Here is a 14,595-nt window from a genome sequence, read left to right as displayed (position 1 = left end):
TACATTTGAAAAAAGGAAAAGAGAATGGACAATAATGACATGTTCACAGAGCACAAATTTGCATGTTTATTTTCTGTCTTTCCCAATAGGCTGTGAACACTGTGAACTGAAACCTTGTCTTGTGTTACTACTAGCTCCCTGGGGCCCGCAGAATGCCCTGCACATAGTGTGCCTTTCATAAATATTTGCTGAATGAATGAAATGGCACAAATGAAGTGACACAAACTGGTAAAAGGGCTTTCTCTTTCCAGTCTTTTACTCACTTACTGCACTCCTGCTGTAATGTCCACTGATCCTCCTTCCCCTGTATGTATGTCATCCCAAGTTCCATCTATAGCAGCAAAAAGCCAAAATGGATCTTCAGGACCCCTCAATTTGTGATACAGGAAAAGGTGAGGAGAAAAACGAGTAGTCGAGAATAGGATCAAGTATGTTTCCTACAGGCAAGATGAGTGGGTATGAAAGCAAAATTCCATGCTCTCTCCAGCCCCGGGAATCTGGAATCTGATGCATCAGCAATGGGTAAGTGGGATACTTCACCAGAAGGCACAAGCCTAACAGTCTTATCTTTGCATTTTTAAATCAAGATCTTTGGATGGATTGAGTCTGCTAAACTCTTCCAGAGCAAGTAAATGACTTTTTTAGTGGGAAAGGCCTCTTCATTAATTTTCCAAATAAAAACACCTTGCAGGTTTTAAGTAAGACTGACGAGTAGAGTATTAAAAAGTTTAACTACAAGATGTTCTTGTAGGGTGTCATTCTCTTAAAATAGAGCTCTCCTAAAAACTCCTAAAAATAAGTCTGCATAGTTTTCATTTTCTAAGAAGGAGATAAACATATCAAAACAAACACTTTGCTTCTTTTTTAAAGAGTCTCTCTGCTACATGGGGCTCACAGATCAAAGTCCAAAAGGGCCAATTTCTTCACTTCATAGGTTGATGACACAGCTTTGAAAGAGGAAAACAGCCCCCCTAGTGTACTGCTGCTGTAGGAAGAGGAAGTATATTAGTGGAGAATCACTGACGATGACAGTACTGCCATAGGAAATTACAAAATAGCGTTTTGGCAACAGGGGCACAGCAGAAGACAGATTCCTCACACGGACCGTAATTGGCCCTTTGGTGAGTTACTCCAAAGGTGACTGAGGTCAAAATTACGGACAATATGGAACTAGTATGACTTTGTCATTTTGAATGGCTGCCCAATGTCTCCGTGCCTTCATCCGTGGGAAATGGGTGTGTGGGTGTGTGGGGGTGTGTGTGTGTGTGTGTGTGTGTGTGAGAGAGAGAGAGAGAGAGAGAGAGAGAGAGAGAGAGAGAGAGAGAGAGAGAGAGGGAGGGAGGGAGGGAGGGAGGGAGGGAGGGAGGGAGAGGGAGGGAGAGGGAGAGAGAGGGAGAGAGAGAGAGAGAGAATAAGTGGTAAACAGGCCTTACAAGGTGAACTCCGGAGTCCTAGAGGTCTGCCCAAGACAGGAGGAACTGAGAAAACCCACCAGTTTAATTACGGGTGCAGTGCAAGTAAGCTTATTGTGAATGAAGGAAATGTAACCTTTTCCCCTCTTAACCACATCTGATTATTCACTTCTACTTTAATGCCTGAGGTAAGGGAACCTGTGAGATAGCCACTACCTTTCTCCCTGGCACAGCAGGCATCTGACAAACCTAAGTTAACCAAGAAAGTCCTCTTTGTGTTAAAATGAGCTGTTTTTTGCCACCTTTATCACTTCATAGTTCCCAAATACCCATACTGATAGGCACTGGACAAGCTATACAAACATGATGCACTCACTCAGCCTCCATCAATATTCACCTGTCTTTCTGATGCTGAAATAATAACCAAGATGTTTTCAGATTGAGAGGTAAATATGTTTTTCAGGAAAGCAACTCTACTTATGTTAAGGCTACTCATTACTGAGTAAATAACCTTTTAAAAAGATTTACTTAAAGAGGAAAACAGTGTGATTAAGAACAAAGACCTCTAGAACTTTGGCTACTAATTACCTCTGTACTAACTAGCTGTGTGATCTTAGAAAAGTCATTAACTTGAAGAATCAGGTTCTTCACCTATTAAATAAGGGGTTGAACTAGATCAGCAAACCTCATCCTGGCTGTACATTAGAATCACCTGAGAAACTTCAAACCTTTCTCCCTCTCCAAATGACAAACACGAATCCACACACCAGCACAATTAAATCAGATTCTCTGGGTATTAGCATGTTTTAAAGACTCCCAGGTGATTCTAACAGGCAACTAGGGCTTCGAACCACTGGTCTTGATCCTGATTCCCAAGGGCTCTTTCATTCTACAACCTTACGGTGATAATTCCGATTACAGGCTCTCATAATGCAATGGCCCAAAAAGCCACAAAAGAAGTAAGGCCTAGACCCTGCATACTGTCCCTAGGTGCACACGTGACTGGGAGACATTAATCTGAATTCTAGACATTTTTAGAGGTTAAAAACCCAAATGCATAACTCAGAATGAAAGTAGTGTGGTTTAAATGCACATGCATGCTTCCAAAATGACTAATCATGATAGGAGTGAACTCCTGAAACTTGGACACATGAACATGGGTCACAATCAGCTCCTGACCTCTCCCTTTTCCCTTTTCTCTGCCCCTACTAAACCATAAACACAAAAAGGGTTGGCTAGTACTCATAATCAGAATATGAAACCAGCCCCAGTCTCAAAGGGCCTTCTCCATCATCAAAGATTTGGAAGTTCCTGCATGGCTGCATCTTTTGATAAAGGTCATCTTACAAAAACTCTAACTAAATTATATCCCTACAGTCTTCAAGAATTAGTTGTCCCGTAATACCCAAAAGTGGAATTGGTATAACAATTTACAGTAAAAATAATCATAAAATGCATGCCCTCTATTAAACATATTAAGGCTTGAGAGTTTCAATTTACAATATTTCATAAAATTTTGGTTCAAGAAAAATAAGATAGCGGAGAAGAAAAAAAGGAACTATGAGACCAAAAAATGTTTAGGACACAAAACCACAAAGTTTATGACTAGGCCCAAAATCTCTATTGCAAATCCTGCAAGCTACATGAAAGTATAATTAGCCCAGTCTCAATTCATAGTTACTTTTGATAATACCACTTTCTCACAGAATTCTTTTTTTTTAAATCAAACGCTATTAAACTTATTAACTATAAGCACAACAGCATGAAATGCTATTTATGGAATTAAATTACTTCTTAATTGCAAAAATCATAGGAAAGCTGAAAACTGAACTAAATGAAAAGTTAGCTAACTCTTAATTAACAGGTTCTGTGCACCAAATTCAAAACATGCAGACTAAATTTCAAGTGTGAGAAATTTGAAAAATATTCCAAAACCCCAAATCTATCTTCTTAGATCCTGTGAATTCACCCCTTCCTGATACTGTACACTGAGATTAACCCTTGCTATACATTTGGAAACTCAGGTATCACATTAGCACTGCTTTGAAACGGAACTGTCGGCCACTCTGTAAAGCGCCCTCATATCACAAGACTGGCATTCCTTCGCAAAGCAATAAAATTAAATCAAATGTGACATTCATACTGTCAGCATTTGTTAAAGGAAATGAAACAGATTTATGGAATAATATCAAAGCACAAATTCTGCTTTCAAAGTTTGTTTAATCTAAACAGGGTTTAAATCTAAACAAGGCCTCTCCAATACTGGCCATAAAAAAATTTTTTTAAAGGCACTTTACATGGGTTTTATTTTTAAGCAAATTAAAAGTCGGTACACTAAAGTCTTTAGGTTTTCATATACAGTCTCCTCTCTAGTACTTCAGTTCTCCACTAAGGCCAAACTGTTCTTATTTTATACACCTAGTGGAACCCAGGAAGATACAGGGCTCCCCAAGACAATAAAGGAAGGCACAGAAGGAGGAAGCAACTACCTCTTTAATTTTAAAAGGCAGCAGCAGCAGCAAATTGCAAATAAAACCAACTGATAAGCAATTAGTATCTCCAAATGCGTAGGACTCTTCTTTTGCCTGGAACTGACACATTCATATCTTGGGGGAAGGGGCCAGGAGAAGCAAACCAGCTGGGTATCAGCAGGGGCACAGGAGCTAATCTCTTTGGATGCCCAACTGCAGGAAGTCATTACATCATAGGCCTTTCCACACCTCTCTCCCTACCACGTGTCCAGTGCCCCCAAGAGGCTGAAAAGGAACAGTAGAGAGCCTCTCTTCAGGTTCACTTATTGGTAGAAGCCATTACAGCCCAGCCCTGCCACCAAACCTCCCTTCCAAAGGCCTAGGTGAGGCACCAGGCCTCCAGACCTGGACCCCATCTCAAACAAGGCCAGAGTCCAGGCCTCAGCCCCAGCAGCAGGTGGGGCCATACAGCGTTGAGGTGGCAGAGCTAGCCTGTTCCAGACCCCAGACATCTCAGAGGTTATTGCCGATTTACTAAAGATACATCTTTAAGCAATAAAGGTGTCAATAGAACGCCAGTCAGGAAAAGGTTTGCAACCACTGCTTTTTCTAATGATATCTTTATGCCTGTGTAAGTTAACACCCACAAGCCTGAAGCTTGGACCCAGCCAAGGGTTCTCACCCAGTTAGTGACAACGCACCTAGCTCCTGAAAAACACAAACTCAACTCCTCCTCCCGGCACCAAGTCCCAAACACAACCCCACATCCCCTCACTCCACCCACAGCGCCCTTACTGCACCCCACTGTGGTGAATTCTACTCCAAAGTTGGCCTAGGACCTACCTGCTCTGCGCTGTCCCCAGGATCCAGCACTCTGGTCCATCTGTCCTTCCCTCTCCGCAGTTCCTTGCACCCTCTCCCAACCTGGCCAACCCCCAAAGTTCCCAAAGACACCCCCCCCAGCCGCCCCTCTGAGGCCATCACCAGGTACCCCTCCTTCGGGGTCAGACAGAACCCCCAAAGCCTCACAGCCTAGGCTCTCGACCAACCCCTCTCCCCAGCTCCTGTAGGCGCGCTCCGACGAATCGAAGGCGCGTCTCGCACTGCACAGGAGGCCCAGCGGGTCCCACCGCCCGCCCAAGGTGGGTACGCACCTTCCAGCCCGCAGAGCTGTTGCTGTCGCCCTTATCATTGAAGTAGGGCACACACCGCACCATCCACTCGTAGATCTGGGACAGAGTGAGCCGTTTGTCCGGGGAGCTCTCGATGGCGCGAGTGATTAGGTCAGCGTAGGACAGGTTCCCCCAGGCGTTCCGCCGCGACGAGCATTTCCTCGGCTGCCCGGAGCCCCCAGCTGCCCCCGGCTGCGGCGGTGGCAGTGGCTGCTGAGGCTGCAGCGGCGTCTGCGTCCCCCCATTTAGCGAACCCGCCGCGGGGGCTGGCCCAGACCCCGGGTCCTGCCCTCCGGGAGCCAGCAGCCGACTCGAGTCCTCAAGGAGCATCCCGGCGCCCAGCGTGCTGCTCCCGCCGCCGCCGATCGCCATGGCCGAGCCGGCCCTACCGCCGCCGTCCTCGTCGTCTTCATCGTCCTCCTCCTCGGGGATCATGGAGTCAGCGGCCGCCTCCCCCGAGGGTTTGGCCGGGCTTCCCTGGAGCTCCGGCCTCTGCAGGGGCCACGTACAGGAGCGCGGCCGGCTCTGGGGCTCGAACTCCGGGTCCAGCTCCACTTCGAGCGGAGAGAGAGGGGCCGGGGAGGCCGGCGCCTCTGCCATCTTCGCCGCCCGCCCGCGGCTCGGGCTCTCGCTCTCCCTTCTCTGCCCGGGCGGGGTGCGGCGGGGGAGGGACGGGGACGCAGAGAAGGCTAGGACTCCCGGGCGCCGCCGCCGCCGCTACTGCAGTCGCCTGGGGAGGCACGAGAGGAGAGAAAAGGGGAGTTGGTTATCCCGAGCTGGAGCCCAGTCCTCGGCAAGTCCTGAGCCGCCGCGGCTGCTGCTTCCCGACCCACCCGCGCCCGCCTTCCAGGAGCAGGCAGATCTGGAGACGTGCGTCCCGCGAACCTGGCGCTGCAGACACCGCCCCCTGGTCAGGCCGCCGGGGAGACGCGGGCGAATCGACGGGCTCGCACGGGGCAGCACCCTCCCCCAGCCACCGCCAGATCTGCAGGTCTCCCCTGGGCTAGGTGCAGGGCGGGGACGAAGGGGGAGGGGCGCGGGGCGCGCCTTTAAAGCGGGCTGCGGCCGGAGCTGGCGCAACCTGGACTCGGTCAGAGCCGGAGCTCAGGCGGGCGTGCATTTGTTTATGTTTTACTCGGGCCCGTTCAAGTGCTTCCCGCGGCGCTGCCGCCAAAGTCTGGAGTCTTCGGCTCCTCTCCCGGTCCCCAGCCCTGCCGCCTCCGCACCCCCGTCACCTCCCTCCCAGCGACCGGTCGGAGGCCGGGGACGGCGCGGGCAGCCCCCTTCTCCCCTCCTCGCCCGTGGGCTGCGAAGGCGAACGTGGGTCCGAGCGCAGACGGGCCCTTGTCACTTCCAGAAAAAAAGAAAATACGGGAAGAAGGGAGGCAAGCAGCTCGGCGGGTGTTCGCAAAGGGTCGAGCCTAGAAGAAAGGGCTACTTTGGGGTTTTGTGTGGTTTATTTTCTCACGGACGTTCTGCCCTCCACCCCTCTCCCAGTAAAGGACGGGGGGAGGGGGCAAGTCGGAACGTAAATCTTCCAACAGGTCGGGAAGCGCCAAGTCTCCCGGGTCGCCAGAAAACCCGGACAAGCACGTTCATCACCTCCTTGCTCCCGCTGCTGCCATCTTGACAGTTTTCCCCCCTTCGCTCAAGTCCTTTAAAAACACTAGCGGGAGAGAAGAGGGGCGCGCACACCGAGTCACGGGGAGGGAAAAGGGAAGCGCCTGGCCCAGCTCGGAAGCAGATCCGGAGTCACCGGGAAGGCGGCCGTCCCGCTGCACAGCTCCGGCGCCTACCTCGGTTCCTTCCCTTCAGGGACGAGGGGGGAGGACGCACAATCCCGCGAGGGCCCGGGGCACGGCGAAGAGGGGTCGCGCAACCTTTGCGAAGGAGAGGCGCTCCGGCCGCCACCGCAGCCCGCCTGAGGAACCGCCTGTCAGCCTGCGCGCTGCCACCTTCCACATTCCTCCTCCTCCCTTTCACGAGCAGGGCGGCCGCGGCAGCAGCACAAAGTTATAGACACACGCAGGGTGCCTCAACCTAAGCTGACGGCGGGCGGGTGGGTCTCCGCCCAGGGGGAGGGCTGGGCGGCCGACCCGGGTGTGCTGGTGTCCGTGTGTGTGCGTGCGCTCGCGTGCGCGCCTGCGCGGCTCGGTTCCGCCAGGCTGCAGGCGTGGGTGTCGGAGCGCGCCGCGGGCCGCGACTCCGAGGGCTCTCGCAGCCATCCCCGCCGGGCTCCTCCTCCCTTCCCCGGAGCCTCGACGACAACAAAGCGCGGGGCTGGCCCTGGAGAAGAGAGCGCAGAGCCCCAAACGCTTCACGAGTGCAGTTGCGTGATCTCCTTGACTCCCGGCGGGGCGCCTGGCACCTGGGGTCCCCGTCAAGCGCCTCTGTCCGCCAGGCTCTGGGCCCGCCCTGGTGTCCGGTTCCCATTTAGAACCCGACACCAGGTAACACCCAAGATAAGATACTGACCGCAGATGGCAAGGGTTACCTCGGCGTGGAAATACTGACAAGCAAACATGTTGGTCAAGCCTTCAGAACTTCGATAAGCTGATGCCCTCAGATTTGAATAGGCACCAAAAAGTTTGCGCTCAGTCTCTTACCCAGGACACCCGAAAGCAATCGTGTTTCATTTTTCATGGATTTCATGGCAAACGAGGGAAGTGTAACTAACTCAAAAAAGCAAATTATTCCCCCGTGCCCAAATGCAAGAGCAGATTGAACAATTGTGAATGGGAAATCATTTGATTCTAATTTGTAAATAACTGCAAACGTCTAATTGTGCATTTTTTTACTTTTTTAAAAAAACAAACACACCTCTCTACAAGTCTTTTTCCAATGATCAGTGCCCAAATCATTCATCTGTGCACTAAGAATGCACTACATGCTACACGCACACCAAAACTCTATCCACTTTGGCTTATAAAAGTCTTTTTTTCCTTTAAATCCTTCCACTGGAGATATTTTAGAGCCTAGAGCGGGCACCGCAGCACCATGATACACAAAAAAGCCCAACCCAGCGTACGCAGAAGTCCGCCCACCCGGCGGACTCCAGGCTCCGGGCTTTGCGCGTAGCCCGTCACTCAAGTGACGGACGGCCCCGCCCCTGCACCAAGCTAGTTCGACGCGTACAAACAGATGATGTCATTGTATCCACACGCGCGTGACCCGGGAGCTCCACACCGCGAAGCCATTCGCTGCGCCGCTTACTCGTCAAGCCACGCCGCGCGCTGACTGGCCGCGGCCACCAGTCTCCAGGTCCTAGACGCCCCTCTCCGTCCCCCGCCCCCCAGAAAATAATAAACAATCGAGTAAAATTCTAAGGAGGGGTGGGGGGTAGGAGGGGAGAAGCCAGAAGCCTGTCCTCCGCGTGCTGAGGGAGGGAAAGTTAATGTGAGGGGGCTGTGAGGAGACTGGGGTGGTAACGAGAGAGAGGGAGCCGACCTGGGCAGATGGGTCCTGCCATGGAGAGGTGGCACCGGGGGAGGGAAGTCGAAAAGCACTCAGCGGCATCACAGGGGGCGCTATGGCCTGGGAGCTGCGGGGCTCAGGGCTCCGGGTGGCACGCGGCTCGCCGGGGGGAGGAGCCTGAGCAGCCGCCGAGCCGCGCGGGCCGAGCCTGCCGACACGTGCGGGAGGAGGGCGGGCGCGCGCCGCACTTGCTCGCCGAGGGCGCGCGGCACCGACGTGCGTGCGCGCTTGTTTACCGGCGCACGTGGGTGTTATTTTTAAATGGAATGGAGTGCTGGCTGCGCCGCGGCGGCGGAAGCTTGGGGCCGCAGGCGGGAGCTGGGGGACGCGGCGAGGCCCGCTCCGCGGCTTCCCAGGGCGCTGCTCGCGGGCAATCGAGGCTGTCCCCACTGCGGGCTTCCAGCGCAGTCCGCAGCTCCGCCGGGGAAGCCTGACAGTGAGTTTCACGCTCTGCCCCAGCCTCAAGGTAGATTACATGTTCCCGCCAGGGAACACTTCCTTCTTTACCCCGGGCACGGCTCCCGCATTCATATTCCGGGAACAAAGCCAGCTGCTTCTCGTCGACCTGGAGGCCGTTCCAGGCCAGGCTGCGCGGCCACCGGTTGCGGAGCAGATTTCGTACACTCACATACTCACTAGCACACAGCGCCCTGGCCGCAGGCTGACTCTCATCACCCTGCGTGTTTTGTGCCCTTGCTCTCTTGCTCTGAATGTCCCCAGTACCTTCGTGCCTGCCCATCTCGGGCTTACATTTCTGTCCACGCACAAATGTGCTCCCGCTCCTTCGGGTTATCTTTAGAAGGAGAATGCTGGAGAAGGGGCCTCTGTCTGCTTCTGGGGGTTGCTCCTCAGCGCGCGCGGCTCCTCTTGTGGGCCTGCCTGGCTGAGGAGCCCTGAATTTGCATTTGGTTTATAGCCTGATGTTGCGGAGCGTGATGTACAAAACAACTGTCAGCTTCAAAGGCCCATTAAGTGGGAGTGAGGGGCGGGGGCTGGAGGACATTACCTGGAGTCTGGTGTTCAGCTTTGAGGGTAACAGAGAGGCCTGGGCTTTGCACCGTGATACTGCATAAACGCCAAAGAACTCTCAGCTTCTTTTTAATACTTTAACACACTATAAAAGAAATCCACTCTTTTGCTTCTCTAAATCTAAGCAATCTTCTGTCACTAAAGTGAAGACGTAGAAAGAATGTGTTTGCACTGGCTGGGCTCTTGGCCATTAGATTTTTCACTAAAAACATGTGTCCATTTTCAGAATGCATATCCCAAGGGTATTCCAAAAAATGGAAGAGTTAAAGGTTCAGTAGATCAACTGAGCTCATTGTGACCCTCTTGGTAAGGAATGGGGGTGGGGAGCATGACAGAGCCATTTCTCTCAAAGAGCTTACAGTCTGAGCTTAAGACATGCAGTATTAAAAACTTCAGTATTTCAAGAGTTTATTTGTGTTGTATTTGTACAACACAAATACAAGACTTCATACATAGAGTATTGGGTAAATTTCAAATGAATTGAGGTTCAAAACTTCAAATGGCAGTGGCTATAAATGTTCAGCCCAGTAAATGTGCATCTTACCCAAAGAATTTACTGTTGTAATTTGTCCTAATGGCCAACCTTTGAAAACTCAGAGGTTGACTCTCAGTGATTTTTCTGTTTTATCCTAAAATTGCTTTGATCTTAAAGGCCTCCTTGGTCCTTTCCCACCCCACCTCCAACCCTTTTTTTTCCTCTCAAGTTTTTAGTATATGAAAGCTGAGTAAGTTAAGGTTGTTGATCAAGAAGTAATGCCATCACGACCTTCAAGATAGAATTTTTGGTCGAAACTTTCCCCACTTTCTTTTTACACTCTGTTTATTTCTACAATTTCAGGTGGTGATTGTCCACTTTGTTTTGTAAATTCAGTCACTAGAGGAACGCAAATTTTTGAAATGTTTCACCTGAACAAGCTGAGTAGATTCCAGAGCCCAAATACTAGGGACTGAGCATGCTGCCTGTCAGCAAAGTGCTCATTTCCCTCTTGGGTTGGCTTTTATGTCTGCCTCAACAATGAAGACAGGAAACACAAATACAGTGTAAGCCTCCAAACAAATACAGAGTGGGGCAAAAGTGGGTACACAGTTGTTCATATGCAAAGTAATACAGTAATTAATAACTAGTACAAGAATTGTTTCACATACTACTGCAAACCTACTTTTGCCCCACCCTGTATGTGACTGAGCCTGAAAGAAAGGATTCACGTCTATAGCTGCTCCCCTTCCTTTTTGTCTGACACTCTCATTAGTCCCTTCTGATTCCCCACTTCTCAGCAAACTATTTAGGTGAAAAACATTTACTGAACAATACGTACCAAAGAGCTTGAGCTTTGGCTTGTCTTTCAGGGCATTCCAGATGGGTTTTATCTTCCTCCTCTCCAAGAGTGTCCAGGGCTCTGCTCTTCTCTCGTCCTCTTTGCCTCCTTCAGGCATGACATACCCTGGCAGAGCCTTGTGGGGAAGGAAGAAATTTCACTCTACCCTTCTAGGTTCTTTCAACTGGTCTAATAATTCAATCTATGTGAGACAGATTAACAACAAAAGTAACCAAGTTGAGTTACATACATACTTATGTATGGGAATGACACACATATGACAACTTAAGAGACGGGGAAAAGAGGTATATATAGCATCCTGAGCTATTATGAGATAAGGTGCCTGGGGCTTCGCAGAGGAGGAAGGCCATGGGAAGGAGATAAGAGCAGAAGGTCAGTAGCTAGAAGTTTGCTCTGCCCTATAGGTAAGTCACAAAGTTTATCTCTGGTGATAACAGTCATTATGGGCAAGGCCTCCAATTTAGATTCTTGTAGGTGGTTAAGGAAGGAGCAGGAGTTTCTCCTGAGCCCACAGGGTCTCCATTGCTTTTATCTCAAAATAATTCACATGCCAAAGTAGCTTTTCTTAGGGAAGCCTGCTCCAAACCCCTTCTGCCTCCTCCGGGTCATTACAGTGACTGTCTTATTCAGTTGGGGGTCAACTACGTGTGTTTACAGAGGGGAGATAGAGGAGGACCCCAAAAAGGTTGAAGATTTACCTGAGAAAGAATTTCATAGGCAAGAAAAGAGAAAGTAGGAGGCAATCTCTCTGTTTTGGTGTTATGAGATAATGATTGCTAACTTCTGTTTGTCACTTAATATGTTCCAGTCCTAAAACGAAGCATTTTATTTGCCATGCTTAATTTAAGTCTCACAAAGACCGTATGAGATAGGTACAGCAGTGCTAAATGGTATGCGGGTTAAGAATTCAGGCTCTCAGTTTAGGTCTGATCTGCTCACTTACCAGCCTTGTGACCCTGGGCTGTTGTTTAACCATTGAGCCTCAGTTCCTCATTCATAAAATGAGAATATCTTCTAGGACTGTTGGAAAGTTTAGGTTAAATGAGATTATGAATCTAAAGCATTTGAAATTACAATAAAGGGAGGTATATGTCTTTAAATAGCGATGCCCAGGCTCCATCTTTCATCAACTGAATTAGAATCCTGGTATTGAGTCTGGCATTGATATATATTTTTAATGTTTGCCAGATAAGCCGAAGGAAGTGAAGGTTGAGAACACTGAGCTAGAGGTCTCTCTTCTGCACTCTCCAGTGTTTGTGCTCAGCTATGACTAAACTGGCTTTTGCTTAAAAATTATGATAGAGCCATAAAAAAAACTACACACAAAGGGCAGGTCCCATACACTTAACATCTCACTCTACCTGTAAAACAACCTAACCCAACAGGAACCATGCCTCTGATTTTACAGGGTTTTTCCCTACAATACACAGTGAGTGGGCAGGCCCAGGATTTGAAATGAAGTCTGTCACAATCCATGGCGTATGCTCCTCCCCCAACCCTGCACTGTCTCTCCAACAGTATTTCTTTATATGGCCATTTGGCCTAGAAAAACTGGGCTGCTGAAACCAGACAAGCACACATAACCCCAAGCACTACTCCAACCAGTCAAAAGCTGGTGGTTATCTGGCCAAATCTGCCCCATCAGGTTGTTTTTAGGCTCTCTCATGTGCTTTTAAAGTTTTTTGAGTCAATTGCCAACACTTAAAAAGGAGATTTTACCTAAAAGCCAGATTTCTAACCCTTCTTGAAAAATTTAGAAGATCTGATAATACCGGCACCATTGCCATATGGCAAGTTAGCTGGTATGTGCTCTCCAGTTCACCTCATCATCATCAGGTCCTCTTCCCTCATTTATGTATCCTGACTAATCTCTAGGCATTTGACTTAGCCACCCTAACATGTGTTTTCTACCTTTACAGTGACATGCTAGAATGGGCTCATTACAGTTCATGAGAAGCAACGGTGCACATTTCTTCCAAACTTTGTTCAGTGAATCAAATTGGTAGCTTGAAATGGACCATTGTGGGAGTATTTACCCTACGGAAATTGGCAAATGCTGACAATCAGGTTGTTTTTCTTTTTCTTTCTGAAAGTCAGTTGGCCAGCACACCATTGCCCCTACTCCACTCAGGCATTGTCTGGTGTTCTGAGGATGAATATTTGTTCTGAATAAAAAGTGAAGGGAATAGAAGTGTTTGAGAAACTGTAACTCAACTCTGTTTAGCAACTGATTATACATGATCTAATCTTGTTTTTAAAGTACTTCAATTTAATATGGTGGAGTAGATACCCAGAACAAACCTCATGATGAAAACTAAAGCTGCGTAAGATTTTTTACTATTTTTTAAAATGAATTGCTGAGCTGGCAAGAAAGCAAGAAAACCACACAGACCAATTGCAAAGTTAAGGTGGGACCCTTGGGAAGTGAGCAAGCTCCTAGAAAGTCCATCAGACAACAGTGTCCTTGAGCTTCCACTTCAACAGTGTACAAGGGCTGAGAGACAGAAGATAAAGCCTCGGGGCTGTCCAAGATCATGAGCATAATAAGAACCTCTCTCCATGTAAATTGTGCAGCCACTATGGGAAACAGCGTGGAGGTTGCTCAAAACATTAAAAACAGAGCTACTTATATGACCCAGCAATCTCACTTCTGGGTATGTATCCAAAGGAAACAAAACAACTATCTTGAAAAGATACCTGCACCCCCATGTTCACTGCAGCATTGTTCACAAGAGCCAAGACATGGAAACAACCAAGTATCTATTGAGGGCCAAGAGGATAAAAAAAAATGTGGTAGCTGTGGAATATTACTCAGCCATAAAAAAGAAGGAAACCCTGCCATTTGTGACAATATGGATGAAACTTGAGGGCATTATGCTAAGTGAAATAAGTTAGGCAGAGAAAGACAAATGCTGTGTGATCTCACTTATAATTGGAATCTAAAAAAGCCCAACTCACAGAAGCAGAGGCTGGGGGGTGGGAAGAATGGGGACATGTTAGTGAAAGAGTACAAATTTCCACTTAGAAGATGCATAAGTTCTGGGGATCTAATGCACAGCATAGTGACTATAGTTAACAATACTATATTGTATACTTGAAAGCTACTAAGACTATAGATCTTAAATGCTCACATATGTACAGAAAAATGTTATTATGTGAGATGACTAACCTTACTGTGGTAAGCACTTCAGTATATATGTATATCAAATCATCACATTGTACACTGTAAATTTACACAATGTTACATGTCAAGTATATCTTTAAAAAGCTGGAAAAAATAATTTCATACAAAATAAAACATATACGTGTGTGTGTGTGTGTGTGTGTATCTCCCATAAAACTGGGACTCCAATGAGTCAAAGTAAAAATGAATGTGAAATTGACCAGCTATGCGGAAGAGGATACCCTCGCCCCCAAATGTTGTGCCCGTCTTGATCCTGGGACTGGATGGGGGGAGTAAGGTCAGACACACAGATTTAGGGTATTTTAATAAGCAGACATAGGAAATAGTGTGCTTAAAATATATCAAGAAATAAAAGAGCAGCTTGAAAATATAAGCAAGGGAACAAGAGTCTATAAAAAAAAAAATCTGAGGAGATTTGAAATCAAAGTACTTCTTATTTTTATTTTTTATCTTCCCAACATTTTAGGTCCTTGAGGACACAGAAGCCAGGCTACTGTTTGCCAATTGAAGGAAGTG

General features: G+C 48.3%; 1 protein-coding gene across 1 annotated transcript in view; it reads right to left on the bottom strand.

The window, feature by feature from the left end:
• Nucleotides 1-7,004, bottom strand: part of FOXO3 (forkhead box O3) — a 103,526-nt gene extending 96,522 nt beyond the window's left edge. Inside the window, exons 1-2 of the mRNA XM_016217508.2 lie at nucleotides 6,852-7,004; nucleotides 5,038-5,785 (exon numbers count right to left, since the gene is read on the bottom strand). Of these exons, the coding sequence (XP_016072994.1) occupies nucleotides 5,038-5,655 (618 nt within the window). The 5' untranslated portion in view covers nucleotides 5,656-5,785; nucleotides 6,852-7,004. The remainder of the gene's footprint in view (nucleotides 1-5,037; nucleotides 5,786-6,851) is intronic.
• Nucleotides 7,005-14,595: the final 7,591 nt, after the last annotated feature.

The sequence above is a fragment of the Miniopterus natalensis genome, chromosome 5 (assembly GCF_054644295.1).
Source record: "Miniopterus natalensis isolate mMinNat1 chromosome 5, mMinNat1.hap1, whole genome shotgun sequence".
Taxonomy (NCBI): domain Eukaryota; kingdom Metazoa; phylum Chordata; class Mammalia; order Chiroptera; family Miniopteridae; genus Miniopterus; species Miniopterus natalensis.
The sequence above is the reverse complement of the archived record's forward strand: the minus strand, read 5'-3'. Positions and strand labels throughout refer to the sequence as shown.